Source organism: Hypomesus transpacificus, chromosome 10 (assembly GCF_021917145.1).
Source record: "Hypomesus transpacificus isolate Combined female chromosome 10, fHypTra1, whole genome shotgun sequence".
NCBI classification, from domain to species: Eukaryota; Metazoa; Chordata; class Actinopteri; order Osmeriformes; family Osmeridae; genus Hypomesus; species Hypomesus transpacificus.
Genome location: NC_061069.1, coordinates 13,532,897 through 13,553,150, shown reverse-complemented (window position 1 = coordinate 13,553,150; position 20,254 = coordinate 13,532,897). Strand labels below are relative to the sequence as shown.

General features: G+C 49.9%; 2 protein-coding genes and 1 long non-coding RNA gene across 3 annotated transcripts in view; 1 reads left to right on the top strand and 2 right to left on the bottom strand.

Moving 5' to 3' along the window:
* Positions 1-413: 413 nt before the first annotated feature.
* Positions 414-3,030, bottom strand: LOC124472586 (gamma-interferon-inducible lysosomal thiol reductase-like). Its single transcript, XM_047027515.1, has 6 exons — positions 2,774-3,030; positions 2,102-2,284; positions 1,920-1,994; positions 1,420-1,509; positions 1,142-1,294; positions 414-551 (listed from the first exon to the last, which is right to left on the bottom strand). Exons 1-6 carry the CDS (start codon positions 2,909-2,911, stop codon positions 429-431), a joined length of 762 nt encoding a protein of 253 aa, XP_046883471.1. The 5' UTR covers positions 2,912-3,030; the 3' UTR covers positions 414-428.
* Positions 3,031-3,269: 239 nt separating this feature from the next.
* Positions 3,270-4,917, top strand: LOC124472590. Its single transcript, XR_006956641.1, has 2 exons — positions 3,270-3,623; positions 4,476-4,917. It is a non-coding gene; the product is annotated as an uncharacterized LOC124472590 (long non-coding RNA).
* Positions 4,388-20,254, bottom strand: part of LOC124472588 (microtubule-associated serine/threonine-protein kinase 3-like) — a 27,898-nt gene continuing 12,031 nt past the window's right edge. The window contains 19 exon segments of the mRNA XM_047027519.1: positions 4,388-6,275; positions 6,474-6,613; positions 6,615-6,853; positions 6,856-7,157; positions 7,424-7,638; positions 7,753-7,889; positions 8,133-8,255; positions 11,856-12,076; positions 12,149-12,340; positions 12,455-12,573; positions 13,000-13,160; positions 13,252-13,373; positions 13,614-13,736; positions 15,378-15,479; positions 15,570-15,735; positions 16,713-16,845; positions 17,749-17,887; positions 18,111-18,319; positions 18,803-18,888. Of these exon segments, the coding sequence (XP_046883475.1) occupies positions 6,157-6,275; positions 6,474-6,613; positions 6,615-6,853; positions 6,856-7,157; positions 7,424-7,638; positions 7,753-7,889; positions 8,133-8,255; positions 11,856-12,076; positions 12,149-12,340; positions 12,455-12,573; positions 13,000-13,160; positions 13,252-13,373; positions 13,614-13,736; positions 15,378-15,479; positions 15,570-15,735; positions 16,713-16,845; positions 17,749-17,887; positions 18,111-18,319; positions 18,803-18,888 (3,048 nt within the window). The 3' untranslated portion in view covers positions 4,388-6,156.

Here is a 20,254-nt window from a genome sequence, read left to right as displayed (position 1 = left end):
GTTCTTAATTTTCTACTTTTTATATCTTCTACATTTTATATTTAAAACTACATGTTTACCCTATACACCTTCCTGCCATAGTAAATTCCTTGTTTGTTCAAATTCACATGGCAAATTGTTTATACATCTGGTACCTAGTCCTAGGCCTACACATCCGGGTACCTAGTCCTACATCTGATCTGGTACCTAGTCCTTGTCCTACACATCTGGTACAGAGTCCTTCATCTGGTACCTAGTCCTACACATCTGGTACCTAGCCCTACGTGTGTTAACGACTCCAACATGTGGTACATGGTACAGGTCCTACATGTGGTACATGGTGCAGGACCTACATGTGGTACATGGTACAGGTCCTACATGTGGTACATGGTACAGGACCTACATGTGGTACATGGTACAGGACCTACATGTGGTACATGGTACAGGTCCTACATGTGGTACATGGTACAGGACCTACATGTGGTACATGGTACAGGACCTACCTTGTAGAGGCTGCACACCAGAGGGAATAGGGAGGACATGGCCTTGTCCTGCAGGTCATCAGTGTGGTCCTGGAGACACAGGGTGTGTGTGTGAGCAGTGCGTGTATGTGTGAGAGAGAGAACAGGGTGTATTTGTGTGTGTGAGAGAGAGAGAACAGGGTGTGTATGTGTGTGTGAGAGATAGAACAGGGTGTGTATGTGTGTGAGAGAGAGAGAGAGAGAGAGAGAGAGAGAACAGGGTTTGTATGTGTGTGTGTGTGTGAGAGAGAGAGAGAGAGAGAGAGAGAGAGAGAGAGAGAGAGAGAGAGAGAGAGAGAGAGAGAGAGAGAGAGAGCAGGGTGTGTATGTGTGTGAGAGAGAGAGCAGAGTGTGTTTGTGTGTGAGAGAGAGAACAGGGTGTGTATGTGTGTGTGAGAGAGAGAGAGATCAGGGTGTGTATGTGTGTGTGAGAGAGAGAGCAGGGTGTGTATGTGTGCGTGAGAGAGAGAGAGTAGGGTGTGTATGTGTGAGAGAGATAGAGAGAGAGAGAGAGCAGGGTGTGTATGTGTGTGTGTGAGAGAGAGAAAGAGAGAGAGAGAGAGAGAGAGAGAGAGAGAGAGAGAGAGAGCAGGGTGTGTATGTGTGTGAGAGAGAGAGCAGGGTGTGTATGTGTGTGTTACCCCGTTAATGGTGATCCAGGGGACGTATTGGTGTGAGGGCTTCAGAGCGTCGGTCTTCATGGCGTTCAGGTGCATCAGGCCGTTCCCCAGGTCCCCCTTCACACAGGACATCACGCTGTCCCAGGGCAGCGACGGGGAGTACAGTTGCACACACTGAGGACACACGGGGCCTTAGCTGTGTATATGTGTAGATACGGCTGTGTGTTTCTGTTCATACAGTGTGTGTGTGCGTTGGTGTGTGTGTGTGTTGGTGTGTGTGTGTGTGCAGACAGACTCACACTCTGAGCAGCCTTTACCACGTCCGAGGAGGATTCCATACAGTAGATGATCTGGAACGCGGCGCTAGAAGTCAGGTTCATTATACAAGTCTGAGGAGAGGAGGGGGCAGGAGGAGGAGAGGAGGAGAGGAGGAAAAGAGGAGAGGGCAGAAGGAGGGGAGGAGGAGAGGAGGGGAGAGGGCAGGAGGAGGAGAGGAGGAGAGGAGGGGAGAGGGCAGGAGGAGGAGAGGAGGAGAGGAGGGGAGAGGGCAGGAGGAGGAGAGGAGGAGAGGAGGAGAGGAGGGGAGAGGGCAGGAGGAGGAGAGGAGGAGAGGAGGGGAGAGGGCAGGAGGAGGAGAGGAGGAGAGGAGGAAAAGAGGAGAGAACTGTAAATACAGTTTCAATATTCAGTCACCCTTTCAGACATCACTGTAGCCCTTCTGCGTGAGAGCCTCCCCACTTCTGCGCTGACCAATCAGGCAGCAGCATCCTCAGCAGGACAGGATGTGACAGGGGCTAACCTCTATCATGTTTCCCAGACACTCCTCCTCTCCATGCTGGCAGGTGAAGTGATACATCTTCCCATCAAACGACTCCTGGGAGCAGACAGGAACTTTACACACAGAACAGTTTACACTTCCTGGTCAGGAGCAGGGGGGGGGGGGGTGTGGGGGGTGGGAGGGGGATAGGAGGAGCCAGTGACCTGCGCATTGCCGTAGGGCACCAGTGTGACATCCATGATGTCTTGTAGCAGGGTCCATGTGGGGAACAGCTCCTGGGTGAGGAAGCCCCTGCAGCCAGGACACAAGCTCTCATAGTACAGCCCCACCTGCACTGACTGGGACTGGAGCTTGGTACTGTTAGCCTCCAGGCACTGCTTCAACACCTGCAAGAGGAGGGGCAGAGGAAGTTGCAAAGTTGACCTTGGAGTAATGACACACACACACACACATTACCACCCTCACACACACACACACACATTACCACCCTCACACACACACATTCTCTGGCTCTTGATCGACATAATGTCTTGCATGAAAGGCCCTAAATGACACCAAATCACTTTTTCCTAACGTGAAAGGCAGCCAAAAAGGCGCTACCTCTCGTTTCACCAGTGTAGACGGCACTTTAGCCACACATTTTCAACCATTCGGACCCGGAGTGCCAGTGTCACACACAGATTTTTTAAGTTTCAACTTCCTCAACCAGTGAAGTGAAGTTACGCTTGATCTACACAAACAAAATAAACACTAAAACAGAAACTGTAAACGTGTGAAAATATTTTCTGACTGTTGACTACTGTCAACCAAAGAGAACATTACCGGTAAAAAAAAAAAAAATCTCTGTAACGTCCCACCGGATGAATTTATCTCACCCCACATTCGATAGCGGCGTCCACGGTGCTGCACCAATTGGAGGGAGAGTACGAGCAGGACGACCCTGGCTCGCCGAGGCATCGGTCTGCTACCGAGCAGACGGCAACGAGTAGAAGCGGCACAATCACGAGCTTCATCTTTCGGCACAGGACGAGGAAGAAAGTGTTTTCGGGGCTTAAGGAGGCTGGTAAAGTACCTGGTGAATCAAGGGTCTGGTTTCTTTAAAAAAGTTACTTTCTTTTCGATGATTGGTACAAAGTCATGTGACCACAACCGCGTCACTCATCTCTGGCAAAACAGAATTGGAAGAGCGGAGCGAATATCACGGGACTGCGTTGTGAGACTTAGAAAATGATTCACCATGTCATCAGACTCACTCAAGATATCCAGTCTTCTCGTGACATACTTACTTTGTCAAACTAACTGTGACTAAACTTTGTTTGCTGAGGTGGCAGTGCTCGAACTAGTCGGGTGCATGTGTCTATATAGTCGGGTGCAGGTGTCACTTGAATGATTGGATAATTTATTTTTGTAGTTTGACACGTATAAAATGAAACTTACATTATTATTTCAGGAATTGTTCCATTGCCATTTTGGTCACTTCCTTTGGCCAAAGTTGAGATTATTTAATTTCAGATGAACTCAACCGAACAAGAATGTTGTTATTTTTAGAACAATGTTCCAATGACAATATTGATACCAATATTGTTCCAAAGTAAAGATTAAAATCATAGCAGCTATGAGGAAGGTCAGACCATGAGATCACCTGGAAACCACCCTGGAGAGGAAGGCAACACTCATGCAAATGCTGGATCCCTGTAGAGCTGCACTCCAAGTCAGCAGTTAGAGGTGTGTATTCATGTGTGTACGTGTTAGTGTGTGTGTGCCAATGTGAGCATGTGAAGGACTGTGTGTGTGTGTGTCAGGAGCTGGAACTATATCTAGTCAGAAGTTAGGTCCAATATTGGCCAACTGTAAAGAGATTGTTTAGAACATATAGATGGAGAGAAGGACAGACTAAAAGACCAACAGGTGACATAATTCAAGTCATGTGACTGCTGGGTCTGTAGTCATGTGACTGCTGGGTTTGTAGTCCATGTTCCATGCCGTCTCAGCATTACAGGGACTGTCAGACTGAACATCTTCATTGTTGTAAATCACTGCATCCAGCTGAAGCGTGGAGATGCATACTAACCCTACCTGTATAGTTGAGATTCATACTAACCCTACCTGTATAGTGGAGATGTATACTAACCCTACCTGTATAGTGGAGATGTATACTAACCCTACCTGTATAGTGGAGATGTATACTAACCCTACCTGTATAGTGGAGATGTATACTAACCCTACCTGTATAGTGGAGATGTATACTAACCCAACCTGTATAGTGGAGATGTATACTAACCCTACCTGTTTAGTGGAGATGTATACTAACCCTACCTGTATAGTGGAGATGTATACTAACCCTACCTGTATAGTGGAGATGTATCTATATAATAATATGCAACCTATATGTGAGGGAACACTAATGTGCCTTGCTGATAGCAAGCACACTAATAAGCACTAATAAGCATTAATAAGTGCTTGTAGCAGAAATGAATCCGTCCACAGTATTAGTCGCCTGCCGTTCCTTTATTCAAACAATGTTAAACAATAGAAAACATTGTTAGACAATACAAACAATGTCATGTCTGTTTTCAGACAGGTCTGCTGCTGAATAGGGCAGACTGAAGGATGGACAAGTCGCTAGGGGCAACCAGTTAGCAGAACACACTCTGGGAAGTGACTGGCGACACTGATGGAATCAGAACAGACAAAACCCTCCACCCCGCCCTGCCCAGCAGAATCCTCTCCATCATTGAGTTCTGTGAGTCTGTGATGATGTCCAGTTCCACTGGACTAGAACATGTGAGGCTGATGACTGAAGCTCATCTCTAGGGGAGGATGAATGCAGCATGCAGACTCACCCAGACCCCCAACACACTGGGGCCCACTTTCCACATCCCCCTAACACAAACTTTGTTCACCAGGGCCACTAACAAGACAGGGACCCCATACCGACCCATCAGACTGGAAAGACGTTGGGAGGGTTTGATTGGATCTAAACTTTGTCGTCCCTCAAAACTCGCAATCCCATAAAATATCCCCCCCTTAGTGTTTACATCCAACACTTCAATCACCCCCCGGATGGAAACATGTGTTCATCTCCCAGTTGACTACTTTGAAACCTGTGTCCAGATTACCAAGTGGACCACAGGTCGAATCCCCCACAACTCAACATTACAATTATTCAACAGTCACGTCCTACCCTACCTCATTCATTCATATCACATCTGTGAGCTGAAGAAGCCCAGTCTTCTCCCTCAGTCTTCTCCCTCAGTCTTCTCCCTCAGTCTTCTCCCTCAGTCTTCTCCCTCAGTCTTCTCCCTCAGTGTGCCTCAGCAGTGAAAGGTAAACATACACTAGAGGAAGAGTCCTGGTCCAGATGCCAAGTGCTTGCTCGCTCTAATGGACTGTTGGCAGGTTGCATGATTGCATGATTTACAGCCCCTAGCATCTGCGCCTTACATGGCTGTACCTGTTAAAGTAGTTGCAATGACAACTTCATGCAGTGGCACAAGGGGCTGGTTAACTAGAGCAGAAAAGTGGATATACAACCTTTAACCTTTGAACTTGTAATCCCTGGTTCCCCAGAAGACGCAGTGATCCATGTTGGCTTGCTAGCTATGTTGCTATTTAGTGAAAGGCATAGAGCAGGTTTGCGTTATTTACATTAACAACATCTCAGGATGGGAACCACATCTTTGAAGAAAATAAAACCAAATAAAAATAAAACCAAATGAAAATAAAAATCAAAGATTTTTTTCTTCCTGACCACAATGAATCATTGTTCTTTCATTTAATAATTATAATAGTTTGTTTTCAACTTGTAATATTCCCATTAGTACTATAGGATGGTTTGTGCAATTTCCCAACAACAGTCAAAGAAATATGGCTGCATTTTTTAGGGCCCCGGAAAACAACCCCTAAAAAGCATAAAACATCATAAATAGGTTTCTTCATAAAAAAGGATACTTACAAAATCCATTAGATCCAGGTGGGCATGTTATGACCCTCAAACCAAAGCAAGCCAAACACAGGAGCAGGAAAATAACTCACTTTGGCACAGAAACTTTCTTTTCTACAGTGTGGTAGGTACAGTGGGATGGCTAACAGGACTCACAACATGCCAACTGTCACATGGTCCTTCTTGACAGCCTGGAGCTACCTAACCCTAATCATGGTCTGGGATTGGTAATGTTAGGATGTCCAGATATGCAGGACCATGGAGCTTAGAGAGAGGAACCAGTCTGATATCTTGTGCACCTCCTGCCCTCCACCTCTAGAGGGGGTCCTTCCCCCGGGGCCAGGGTTTCTGGGACGAACCCTGCACTCCTCTCCCCGACAGCTCCGGGCCAGACTCCAACTGGGCTTGGTTGATCCAGGAGGCCTTGTAGCGTTGCTGCCTGGGACTCTGACGCTGTCGGGTGGGCAGGGTGGGAATCTGGGGCAGGGTGGGAATCTGGGGCAGGGTGGAGGGCAGGGTGGAGGGCAGGGTGGAGGGCAGGGTGGGACTCTGGGGCAGGGTGGAGGGCAGGGTGAAGGGCAGGGTGGAGGGCAGGGTGGAGGGCAGGGTGGAGGGCAGGGTGGAGGGCAGGGTGGGACTCTGGGGCAGGGTGGAGGGCAGGGTAGGACTCTGGGCCTCCTGGTTGTCGAAGCTGGCCTCTTGCACAGCTTCTTGCTTCTTAAAGGAGTCCCTCCTCTCGGTGAGGGCCCGCCTCCTCATGACCACCACTTCTCCGGGCCCGCCCCCCTCCCGCATTCCTCTCGCCCCCCCCCAGGTGGAACCGTCCCTGGTGACCGTGCTCCCCGACACACATGAACCCCATGGCCCCTTCCTCCACCCCCTCCTCCTCCTCCAGCCCCTCCCCCTCAGACAGAGGCACCTCCATGGTGTGGTGCCGCGTGGCGAATGCCTTCTTGTCGCCGTGGTAACCCCCCGACAGCTTCTCGGCGGACTGGACCCTTTTTAGGAGGGGGGGGAGCGGGGGGGCTCGGCGCTGCGGGGGCGGGCCGCATGGCGCACCAGGGTGGGGGGGGACTTGCCGTGGAGGCTGTGGAGGCACTTGGAGAGACCCGGGAGGGTGGAGGGGGAGCACTGGGGGGAGAGGGGCTGGGGAGGAGGGATGCAGGCCAGAGGAGAGGGGGGGATGCTGCTGGTGGACTTGCAGCGCCCCCCCTTGCTGTAGCGACCCATCACATGGAGCGAGCTGGGGCGGGGCTGGGGGGCGGGGGAGCTGGGGGAGCTGGAAATGGGGGAGGAGCTCTGGGGGGAGTTTGAGTCTGGAAACAAAAACAACAGAGGACAGATTATTCTGAAGGGCTTTATATTCCCTCTCTTTCTCCCGCTCTCTCTCTCTGTTTCCCTCTTTCCTTTCTCCCTCCTTCCCTCTCTCCCTCCGTTCAACTCCCTCCTCCTTCTCTCTCTCCCTCTTTCTCCCCCTCCCCCTCCTTCTCTCTCCCTCCTTCTCTCCCTCCTTCTCATTTCATTAAGGGTCGGAAGGGTGATAAGGTCTTCTAGACTGGGGAAGCGGTGCTGGAGGCCTCACCTCCAGAGTGGTCGGGCGCAGGGGAGCAGCAGGGTGTGGATGGCCCAGGGGACAGGCTCTGGGTGGGGGAGCCAGACAGGCTGTCGCTGGAGGACACGGACGGCTGGAAGCCTGAGGAGAAGCTCCTGCTACTGTGCATGGGAGGAGCAGCACCAGCATGAGGAGGAGCAGGAGAGGTCTGTTTGGACAGCTTCTTCCAGATACTGCGTCTCCTACTGGGAAGATGGAGCAGAGGATTCAGTCACCCTGACTCCTCCCCCTACTGACCCTGACTCCTCCCCCTACTGACCCTGACCCCTCTCACCCTCTCACCCTAACCCCTCCTCTACCTGTCCTGTCCGTCCTTCTTGCGGCTCTTCTTGCTGCGTCGAGCCATCTTGGCCTTGTAGCTGGACTTGCGTGCGGGACCAACCTTGATGGAGGTGTTCTCTAGAGCTGTGGTTTGGAGTGTCACCTTGGTACCACTCTGAAGAGCAACAACAGCAATCGTTAGCGCTCTGGACATGCCTGTTTCATAAAGGAAATTTACCGATAAAGCCAAGCTTCTCTTAGTTACTTTCCCTGACATTAACCTGGCTTATTCGGTAAACTCGCTCTTTGGAATAGGCTCCATGTCAACAACAACAACAGTTCGCTTGTACAATAACGTAACAGTTGCCATGGTACCGCTCTGCAGGTCAACAACAGCAGCAGTTGCCATGGTACGTACCTTCAGCAGCAGCTCCACCACCTCGGTGTGCACCAGCCCCTGGACAGACTCCCCATTCACCTGGGTGATGAGGTCACCAGCTCTCAGCCCCGCCTCCTGGGCTGGGCTGCCATCCTCCACACACTGCACACACACACAACACGGTTTATCATTTTGCAAATGCCTTTATCTAAAGCAACATACATGGTCAGAGAAGGCAAAAGTACACACATCCTTCACTCAGGTAAAAGTACAGGTACTCATGTTTAAAAGGACTCTGGTAAAAGGTGAAGTATTGACAACACTCAAGTTAAAGTAAATTAATGTGGGCTCTGACAATTACTTCAGGAAAAGTAGCCATTACTACTACTTGTTAGACCTCACATCATATTAGTCCAATAATACAAAAAGACACAATAGACACGCAGCGCATTCACCAGGAATCCTTTTTGACACCGACAATTTCAAACATCTCCCTCATTCCGTATTTTTCGGAAATAAAGCCGCGGCCTGTAGGCCTACCCTAGATTGTACAGTTTCTTGTGGTTGTATGGCTTATATTTCGAAGAGGCGTATAGCCCTGTTTTAAAACAAAAAAAGTGGCTTTGTCCCAAGATCGCTACAGCCCGTGCAGCTAATTTAATGCTCAACACTGGAACGGGGGCTTTTTACTTGAAAGAGGATTTATTTTACTGTCTCAGTTACACTATCTGGGCTTGGAAATACAGTGACTTGCTAAAGTAGGCAAATGGCTAGTAGAACATAGCTAACATTTCATAATAATTTCAGTAAATCTAATAGCCGCAAGACCCAGTAAAATGTTATACAGCTAGCAAACTAACATTAGCTAGCATCGCTAACGACATTGGCTAATTCAACTTCGGTTGTGTAACCAAGCTCTTTGTAGGTTTGTTTGAGATATAATTGTATATGGTTGTGTAGACAATAAGACACAGACGCGGTCTCTTTTCACAACTTGTATTTCACTTCTCTTATTAACATCGCCATTCGAACAGCCCTCAGTCACTGACTTCACGTAATGCTTAGGTCAGCATCATGCCTAGGCAACTCTAGAGGGACCAAACACCCTTTTCCGTTGAACATAGAAAGGTCTGCTACAGTAGGCTATCCTCAGGATTTGCAAGCTAGCTAAACTGACACTATATCTTAAATGATTTTGTAGACATAACAATGGATTTTGCCACTGTTTGCCAGGTGTTATTAGTCAAAATGGCAAGAAATCTTTGGTATGGCAGCATTCCATTAAAGTACATTTATAAAGTACCGGGTGACTCGAAAAACTTTGAATGCAAACTCTGCCAACAACGGTTTATTTTTCATAGTTCGATGTCGAATATGATGTAGTCTACCACCTGAAAAACATAAGTTGGTCTAGCCCTACTTCGCTCATGCTAATGCACTGGGTTGAAAAATGAATATGCCTATTATAAGAATCACATCCAAATCGAATGACATTATCTTCTCCGGCCAAGACAGTCTTTCTCTGCTGCAACGTTCCCCACTCAGCTTCTACGCAAGTTTGCATGCTGCAAGTTTTCAGGCAGTGATAAGTCCTATGTACTTCCGCTCAATTTTGATTTTGCTTCTGTACTCGGTCTGGCCATTCAGTAAGTAAGTCAGATTTTGCAGGTTCATTTTTAACCGGCCAATCAGCGAACAGAGGGAGTGGCTGAGAGTGATGAGAGAGATGACGTTGATGTCGTGCACTAGTTTGTGCTGTAGTTCCGTAATGGCGGCGGAAAAAGATGCGAGCGAAGCCATTCGGTCCGTTGTGGCAATGCTGCAGAATATCTTAAAGCCGGTTTAGGCTAAAGCCGGAGCAAGATTTTGCTGAGTTTTGTTGGTGGCCATGATGTTGTGGCCCTCTTCCCCACGGGGTTAGGGAAAAGTTTTATTTTCCAGCTGCGGCAGCTGGCTCTGTTACAGTAGTGGTGAAGGAATTGGCTAAGGCGAACGCTAGCGATTGGTTATGGCAGATCAGAGTGGCTCTGGGTAGATCCAATAGTTTTAAACTTCAACAGAGTACCTGCCTACAAGGAAGTCAATGCTTGTCAATGGAGCGAGGCCAGACTCTCTGTACAAATGAAATGTACGAGAGCCTGGTTAGGACCAGGCTACTTTAGTCTGTGTTCGGAAACGTAAATTCAGACTTTTTGAAGTGCAGACATGAATGATTCACGTGTTTAGGCCTACTTCATCTCCCAAAAATATATTAATTTAAATTAACAAGTTAAGAAATAATGTCACTTTATCTGTTTTCAAAAGCCATTGGTTAATTGACATAAAATAAGGCCTTAGAACAAGGCGTTATTTTATGTCAATTAATACGTACATACAAAGAGCGTTTATCCCACCAGCCCCAAGGGTCTTCAGAGACAGAAAAAATGCTCCCTGACCAGTATCTGTGGAAGAAGTATTAGTTCAGCAGGCCCCGAATAGTTTATCTAGATAGATTTTATTGTCATTCTTAAAAAAAAAAAAAATACAATAATATTTATATAAAATAACTAGAACTGTCAAACGATTAAAATATTTAATCGTATTAATGTCACAGTTAACTCGCGATCAATCGCAATTAATCGCACATTTTTATCTATTCTAAATGTCCCTTGATTTCTTTTTCATCCATTATTTTTTCAAATTTTAATGCTCTTATCAACATAGAAAAGTGGTTCGGATTGCTTCGTGCAAATGTTTTTCTTAAATTGAAAACAACATTGCAATCGCCTGGCTTTGATGAGCGGGCGGAGAATTTGCATCAGCTGTGTGCTTGGCCATCAAAATTTTATTTTAGACTCCATGACGTGCTGCGATGATAGCTCAGTTCACAACGACAGAACACACTGATCACTTTGGTCTTGTCAATGGAACCATTTGGCAACCTTTTAAAAGTAAACTTTCCATTCAGAATCTTATTGGCATCCATTTCGGTGTCTGGCGTGGCAATCAACTCAAAACGTAACGTTAGCCTACTACCAGAGAATGTCTAATATCCGTAAACGGGCTCTGCTACTACTCTTTAGCCGGCTCACGAGCCCAAACAAGTGTGTGTGGCGTGCCAGTTGTTTTGTTTCCGGTCTAGCTAGATCCGGTGCGGTATTGTAGTTTTTCTAACGTCAGTGGTTGTTGTAACAGAATGTGAAAAAAACTACAAAGTTTGCTTGGTCAAAAAGAGCGTTAATCGCGCAAAAAAAAAATGTACGCCGTTCATTGGGGTTTGCGTTAACGCCGTTAATAACGCGTTTAACTGACAGCACTAAAAATAACACTTTAGCAACTCTTCTATTTTCTGTAAAACACCGTATATGACCATGGGTGATGAGGAATGTCTCTATTCTCAGTCATGTCCACATCGCTAACTCCCTCTGTCTCCTCCATAACATACCTTTTTTTCCCCACAGTGAAAGGAGATTAGAGAGGGGGAGGAGAACAGAAAAGCCAAAAAATGAGTAGATTACAGCAGAGCACAGTACAATAGAGTACAGCACAGTACAATAGAGTTAAGTCCTCATAATTTTTTTATTGCCTTATGCCTTTCTCCATGGTAGCTTCGTCGACTAGCTTACGTTTGTTGTGCGTGCATGTACAGCATAAGATTCCCGTCCAGGAAAGTTTTTTATGCACCAGCAACAGAGTAAAATGTAACCCCTTCTCAGCTAGTCAGCTGAGACAACATGGTTACCAACCTAACTCTGACTCATTCACACCATGTGACCTACTCACCCAAACCATGTGATGAACAGTGTATATGTCGCTGTCTCCCATGTAGACCCTGATGGCTCGCAAGGCAAAGCCGAACCTCCTGCCCCGGCTGAGGATGACCAGGGGGGGGCGCAGGCTGCAGCCCAGCGCCAGCTCCCTGCTGGGGGACGAGTCCCGGGAGGACGGGTTGGACGACAGCGACAGGGAGGACTTGGGGCTGGTGGGAGGGCCGCCAGGGTCGTCTGGGGAGAAGAGAGGGTTAGGGACCAAGTTACCCGGGGTGATTACGAGAGAGAGGGGGAGGGGCTAGTTACCCGTGGTGATGACGAGAGAGAGGCTGGAGACGGAGGCGGACTTGGGGACCTTGCAGCTGACAGGGGGGCGGGGCTTCTCTGGCGCATCCAGCTGGTTGGTTATGCGTCTGGACGCTCCTCTCCTATAGGACGGCCGCGTTCCAGTGCTGTTGCTACGGAGACGGATCCGACGTAGGTTTGACACCACACCGTCTGAGGAGAGGGTAGTTACACACTGATGTGTCTGTGTGTGTGTACATTTGTGTGTGTGTGTATGTACATGTGTGTATGTACGTGTGTGTGTGTGTATACATGTTTGTGTCTCACCGTCGTCCTCTGTAGAGAAGGAGAAGCGAGGCATGGTGTCCAGGCTCTGGGTGCTGTTCATCAGCAGGGGGCTGGAGGAGCGCTCGGAGGAGGCGCTGGAGGAGGCTCTGGGGCGCAGGCTGGGTGGGGAGGGAGGGGGGTTCATATGATTAATATCTGCCCTCTGCCTTTCTATTCTCCCACCTTCTCATCTTCCCCCCTGTCCCCTCCTTTTCCTCTCCTCTCCCCCCCTCCTCTCCTCTCCCCCCTTTCCTCTCTTCTCCCCCTCCCCCTCTCCCCCCATCCTCCTCTTATCTCCCTCTCCTTTCCTCTCCCCCTCCTCTCTCCCTCTTCCTCTCCTCTCTTCCTCTCCTCTCCCCCTGCTCCTCCTCTCCTGTCCTCTCTCCCTCCACCTCTCCCCCTCCTCCTCTCCCCCCATCCTCTCCTATCCCCCTCCTCCTCATCTCCCCCCCCTCCTCTCCTCTCCTCTCCCCCCCTCCTCTCCTCTCCTCTCCCCCCCCTCTCTTTTCCCCTCCTCTCCTCTCCCCTCCTCTCCTCTCCCTCACCTTCCCCTGGGTCCGTCCGTCCTGGTGCCGTGCTTGTGTCCCTCCCCAGGAGAGACTCCGACCCCCCGTTCCTCCTTCTCCTCGCTGTGGCTGCGCTCCGAAGACGACAGGCTGTGATTGGACGGAGTGGATGTGGACAGGTACTCTGTGCTACTGTACACCTGGGGGAGGGGGTGTGAAAGAGGTCAGGGTTTAGACAGAGGTCATGCGGAGGTCATTTAGAGGTTATGCAGGTCATGTGTAGGGCGTGACCTTGCTGAAGCGATGGGCCACGCTGGAGAACTGACGCAGCTCTCTCTGGGAACACGGCTCTTCATCGTTGGTCTCCTCGTCATCCTCTTCAGAACCCAGATGACAGTACCGCTCTGACCGTGCTGAGCACACACACACACACAACACACACACTGCTTTGTTAACAAACTATTTAAACTTCTATCAACTTGTGACTTCAAACCAGATTCATGACAGTCTGAAACCTGATTATCGTGTGTGTGTGTGTGTGTGAGAGAGCTGTTCATGGGAGAGTGTGTGTGTGAGAGAGCTGTTCATGTGTGTGTGTGCGCGCGCGCGTGTGTGTGTGTGTGTGAGAGAGAGAGAGAGAGAGCGCCCCCTACTGTCAAAGTAGCTGGTGTCATCCTCTGTCTCCAGCTGAGGGACGAACTCAGCCTTCTGTCTGAGCAGGCCAGTCCAGTCCAGCCCCAGGAAGAACACATGAGCCTTCACCTCCCCTGTCCCTCCTGCAGCACACACACACACCATCACTGTTCGTTTGAACACAAGTCATCCAGCCAGCCGCCAGCCAGTCTGTCAGTCAGTCAGCAAGTCAATCAGTTAGTCATCTAAGTAAGCAGTCAGCCAGGTGACAGTCAGTGAGATGACCAGCCAGGTGAACAGTCAGTCAGGTAAACAGTCAGGTGAACAGTCAGTCAGTGACATGAACAGTCAGGTGAACAGTCAGTCAGGTAAACAGTCAGTAAGATGAACAGTCAGGTGAACAGTCAGTCAGGTAAACAGTCAGGTGAACAGTCAGTCAGGTAAACAGTCAGGTGAACAGTCAGTCAGGTGAACAGTCGTTCAGGTAAACAGTCAGGCGAACAGTCAGTCAGGTAAACAGTCAGTCAGGTAAACAGTCAGGTAAACAGTCAGTCAGGTGAACAGTCAGTCAGGTAAACAGTCAGTCAGATGAACAGTCAGTCAAGTGAACAGTCAGTCAGGTGAAAAGTCAGTCAGGTAAACAGTCAGTCAGGTAAACAGTCAGTCAGGTGAACAGTCAGTCAGATGAACAGTCAGGTGAACATTCAGTCAGGTGAACAGCCAGGTGAACAGTCAGTCAGGTGAACAGTCAGCCAGGTAAACAGTCAGGTGAACAGTCAGTCAGGTGAACAGTCAGCCAGGTGAGCAGTCAGTCAGATGAACAGTCAGGTGAACATTCAGTCAGGTGAACAGCCAGGTGAACAGTCAGTCAGGTGAACAGTCAGCCAGGTAAACAGTCAGGTGAACAGTCAGTCAGGTGAACAGTCAGCCAGGTGAGCAGTCAGTCAGGTGAACAGTCAGTCAGGTGAACAGTCAGCCAGGTGAACAGTCAGCCAGGTGAACAGTCAGTCAGGTGAACAGTCAGCCAGGTGAACAGTCAGCCAGGTGAACAGTCAGTCAGGTGAACAGTCAGCCAGGTGAACAGTCAGTCAGGTAAACAGTCAGTCAGGTAAACAGTCAGGTAAACAGTCAGTCAGGTGAACAGTCAGTCAGGTAAACAGTCAGTCAGATGAACAGTCAGTCAAGTGAACAGTCAGTCAGGTGAACAGTCAGTCAGGTAAACAGTCAGTCAGGTAAACAGTCAGTCAGGTAAACAGTCAGTCAGGTGAACAGTCAGTCAGATGAACAGTCAGGTGAACATTCAGTCAGGTGAACAGCCAGGTGAACAGTCAGTCAGGTGAACAGTCAGCCAGGTAAACAGTCAGGTGAACAGTCAGTCAGGTGAACAGTCAGCCAGGTGAGCAGTCAGTCAGATGAACAGTCAGGTGAACATTCAGTCAGGTGAACAGCCAGGTGAACAGTCAGTCAGGTGAACAGTCAGCCAGGTAAACAGTCAGGTGAACAGTCAGTCAGGTGAACAGTCAGCCAGGTGAGCAGTCAGTCAGGTGAACAGTCAGTCAGGTGAACAGTCAGTCAGGTGAACAGTCAGCCAGGTGAGCAGTCAGTCAGGTGAACAGTCAGTCAGGTGAACAGTCAGTCAGGTGAACAGTCAGCCAGGTGAACAGTCAGCCAGGTGAACAGTCAGTCAGGTGAACAGTCAGCCAGGTGAACAGTCAGCCAGGTGAACAGTCAGCCAGGTGAACAGTCAGTCAGGTGAACAGTCAGCCAGGTGAACAGTCACCCACCGGTGCCGAGGCGCTCTAGAGGACACTGCTTCAGCAGCCTCGTGATGAGGTCCTGGGCGTTGCCCGGCAACGCATCATCCCCATCTGGCCAGATGATGTCATCTAGAACACATACCATAGCAACTTGTTACCACACCAACACCAAGACATTACCTTGACAACAGAGCTGTAGCAGAGAGAGAGAGTGGTTACCGTTGACGACTTGTCCAAACAGCTCTTCAGGCGTGTCTCCAAAGAAGGGCACGCAGCCCACCAGGAACTCATACAGGATGACCCCCATGGACCACCAGTCCACCGGCTTCCCATAGCCCTGCCTCAGGATCACCTCTGGGGCAATGTACTCTGGGGTCCCACACACCTGGAGCACAGCACACTGTAACCACACTGTAACCCTGGAGCACAGCACACTGTAACCACACTGTCACCCTGGAGCACAGCACACTGTAACCACACTGTAACCCTGGAGCACAGCACACTGTAACCACACTGTAACCCTGGAGCACAGCACACTGTCATCACACTGTAACCCTGGAGCACAGCACACTGTAACCACACTGTAACCCTGGAGCACAGCACACTGTAATCACACTGTAACCCTAACCCTGGAGCACAGCACACTGTAACCACACTGTAACCCTAACCCTGGAGCACAGCACACTGTAACCACACTGTAACCCTAACCCTGGAGAACAGCACACTGTAACCACACTGTAACCCTGGAGCACAGCACACTGTAACCACACTGTAACCCTAACCCTGGAGAACAGCACACTGTAACCACACTGTAACCCTAACCCTGGAGAACAGCACACTGTAACCACACTGTAACCCTAACCCTGGAGCACAGCACACTGTAACCACACTGTAGCCCTAACCCTGGAGAACAGCACACTGTAACCACACTGTAACCCTAACCCTGGAGAACAGCACACTGTAACCACACTGTAACCCTAACCCTGGAGCACAGCACACTGTAACCACACTGTAGCCCTAACCCTGGAGAACAGCACACTGTAACCACACTGTAACCCTAACCCTGGAGAACAGCACACTGTAACCATACCGTAACCCTGGGGCACAGCACACTGTAACCACACTGTAGCCCTAACCCTGGAGAACAGCTCACTGTAACCACACTGTAACCCTAACCACACTGTAACCCTAACCCTAACCTAGCACACTGGGGTTAAAGAGAGGGGGAGGGAGAGAGAAAGGGGGAGAGAAAGGGGGGAGGGAGAGAGAAAGGGGGAGAGAAAGGGGGGGAGAGAGAGAAACAGAGATGGGGAGAGAGAGAGAAAGGGGGGAGAGAGAGAGAGAAAGGGGGGAGAGAGAGACCTGTTTGTCGAGGAACTCGCGGGTGTCCTTGGCGATGTGTCCCTCGTACAGGTTGGTGGTCATGTTCATCAGGCCCATCTTAGACAGACCAAAGTCTGTCAACTTGATGTGTCCCATGGAGGTGATCAGCAGGCTGGACACACACACACACACACAGACACAGGCACACAGACACAGGCACACAGACACAGTCACACAGACACAGTCACACACAGGCACACAGACACAGGCACACAGACACAGTCACACAGACACACAGACACAGTCACACACACAGGCACACAGACACAGGCACACAGACACAGTCACACACACAGGCACACACACAGGCAGACAGACACAGGCACACAGACACAGGCACACAGACACAGTCACACAGACACAGGCAGACAGACAGACAGTGAGCCATGATGAATATTTACTCCTTGTTGTTGTCATAACATGCCTCACCATTAGACACCATTAGTGATTAGTGATCCTAACCCTAACAATGTGGTACCCAGCTGGCCATGGAATCTTTTGAAGCAGACATAAAGGTGTGTAAGTAAGTAAGTAAGTAAAGTTTATTCGTATAGCACTTCTCGCAGATAAAACCACAAAGTGCTTCACACCAAAATACAATATAACACTACAAATAAATACAGAACATTTAAATAGAAATAGACAAACAACCATAAAAACTCATCAACTAACTAAAAGCCTGCCTGAATAGCAAAGTCTTGAGTTGCTTTTTAAAAGCTTCGACAGAAGTTGCACACCGTAGGAAGGGAGGCAAGGCATCCCACAACCTAGGGGCCACTGCTCGGAATGATCGATCCCCTCTAGTTTTAAAATGAGTACAGGGAACCACTAAAAGCTTCTGGCCCAATGACCTCAAATTACGGGTGGGGGTATGAAGCTGTATTAAATCAGAAATGCAGGGAGGAACTTCTCCATTCAGGGCTCTAAATGTGAGGACCAGTGTGTGTGTGTGTGTGTGTGTGTGTGTGTGTGTGTGTGTGTGTGTGTGTGTGTGTGTGTGTGTGTGAGAGTGTACTTGTCAGGTTTCAGGTCTCGGTGCACAATGCCGTAGTTGTGGAGGTACTCCAGGGCCAGCACCGTCTCAGCAAAGTACATCCGGGTCATGTCCACTGGGAGGGGACCCATGTTCTTCAGCAGGGTGGCACAGTCTCCACCTGGAAGGCAAGGGTAAAGGTTACAGTTGGGGGGGTAGGGTTAAATACTACTCCACAGACACACACAGCCTTAACACACACACACACACACAGCCTTAACACACACACACAGCCTTAACACACACACACAGCCTAAACACACACACACACACACAGCCTGAACACACACACACACAGCCTGAACACACACACACACAGCCTGAACACACACACAGCCTCCCACCTTCCACGTACTCCATGACCATGCAGAGATGCCGGCGGGTCTCAAAGGAGCAGAACATGGAGACCACAAAGGGGTTCTCAGCGAAGGTGAGGATGTCCCTCTCCACGAAGGCCTGCTGGATCTGGTTCCTCAGCAGCAGGTTCTGACGGTTGATCTTCTTCATTGCGAAGCGCTGACGCGTCTCTCTGTGTCTGACCAGAAACACAGCCCTACAGGGGGGTGGAGGGATGGAGGGGAGGGGGGAGTGGAGGAGGAGGGAGGGGAGGGGGGAGCAGAGGAGGAGGGAGTGGAAGGGGGAGAGGTGGAGGAGGGAGCGGAGGATGGAGCGGAGGAGGAAGGAGGGGAGGGGGAGTGGAGGAGGAGGGAGAGGAGGGGGAGCGGAGGAGGAGGGAGCGGAGGGGGAGGGAGGGGAGGGGGAGTGGAGTGGAGGAGGAGGGAGGGAAGGGGGAGTGGAGGAGGAGGGAGGGAGGGAGGTTCATGGTTTTGTAACTCAACTGAACAAAGAGCTAACTATCATACACATACCCTCTCTGTGATAAAACGGACTTCCTCGAAAAGCCATTCATACGTCACCATTTCCTTCAAAGGATTTTGATCACTAGGAGCAAAATTAACAGGAACAAACAAACACACACTCAAACCCAGAACACTCACACACACACACACACACTCACACACAGACACACACTCACCCATAGGCTCCGTTGCTGATCAGTTTGATGGTGTCAAAGTCGCTCTCCACAGGCTTCCTACGAGGGGGGGCGCACACAGCCCGACCCTGCGTATCAAAACACACACACACAGATCAACCCAGAACCACCTGTCGGCTCTAACACAATTTGACATCTGTAGTGTCTGTAGCTGTGTCTGGTGTCTGTAGTGTCTGGTGTCTGTAGTGTCTGGTGTCTGTAGTGTCTGGAGCTGTGTCTGGTGTCTGTAGTGTCTGGAGCTGTGTCTGGTGTCTGTAGTGTCTGGAGCTGTGTCTGGTGTCTGTAGTGTCTGGTGTCTGTAGTGTCTGGAGCTGTGTCTGGTGTCTGTAGTGTCTGGTGTCTGTAGTGTCTGGAGCTGTGTCTGGTGTCTGTAGTGTCTGGTGTCTGTAGTGTCTGGAGCTGTGTCTGGTGTCTGTAGTGTCTGGAGCTGTGTCTGGTGTCTGTAGTGTCTGGAGCTGTGTCTGGTGTCTGTAGTGTCTGGTGTCTGTAGTGTCTGGAGCTGTGTCTGGTGTCTGTAGTGTCTGATGTCTGTAGTGTCTGGTGTCTGTAGTGTCTGGAGCTGTGTCTGGTGTCTGTAGTGTCTGGTGTCTGTAGTGTCTGGAGCTGTGTCTGGTGTCTGTAGTGTCTGGAGCTGTGTCTGGTGTCTGTAGTGTCTGGTGTCTGTAGTGTCTGGTGTCTGGTGTCTGTAGTGTCTGGTGTCTGTAGTGTCTGGTGTCTGTAGTGTCTGGAGCTGTGTCTGGTGTCTGTAGTGTCTGGTGTCTGTAGTGTCTGGTGTCTGTAGTGTCTGGAGCTGTGTCTGGTGTCTGTAGTGTCTGGTGTCTGTAGTGTCTGGTGTCTGTAGTGTCTGGAGCTGTGTCTGGTGTCTGTAGTGTCTGGTGTCTGTAGTGTCTGGAGCTGTGTCTGGTGTCTGTAGTGTCTGGTGTCTGTAGTGTCTGGAGCTGTGTCTGGTGTCTGTAGTGTCTGGTGTCTGTAGTGTCTGGAGCTGTGTCTGGTGTCTGTAGTGTCTGGAGCTGTGTCTGGTTTCTGTAGTGTCTGGAGCTGTGTCTGGTGTCTGTAGTGTCTGGTGTCTGTAGTGTCTGGTGTCTGTAGTGTCTGGAGCTGTGTCTGGTGTCTGTAGTGTCTGGTGTCTGTAGTGTCTGGTGTCTGTAGTGTCTGGAGCTGTGTCTGGTGTCTGTAGTGTCTGGTGTCTGTAGTGTCTGGTGTCTGTAGTGTCTGGTGTCTGTAGTGTCTGGAGCTGTGTCTGGTTTCTGTAGTGTCTGGAGCTGTGTCTGGTGTCTGTAGTGTCTGGTGTCTGTAGTGTCTGGTGTCTGTAGTGTCTGGTGTCTGTAGTGTCTGGAGCTGTGTCTGGTGTCTGTAGTGTCTGGTGTCTGTAGTGTCTGGTGTCTGTAGTGTCTGGTGTCTGGAGCTGTGTCTGGTGTCTGTAGTGTCTGGTGT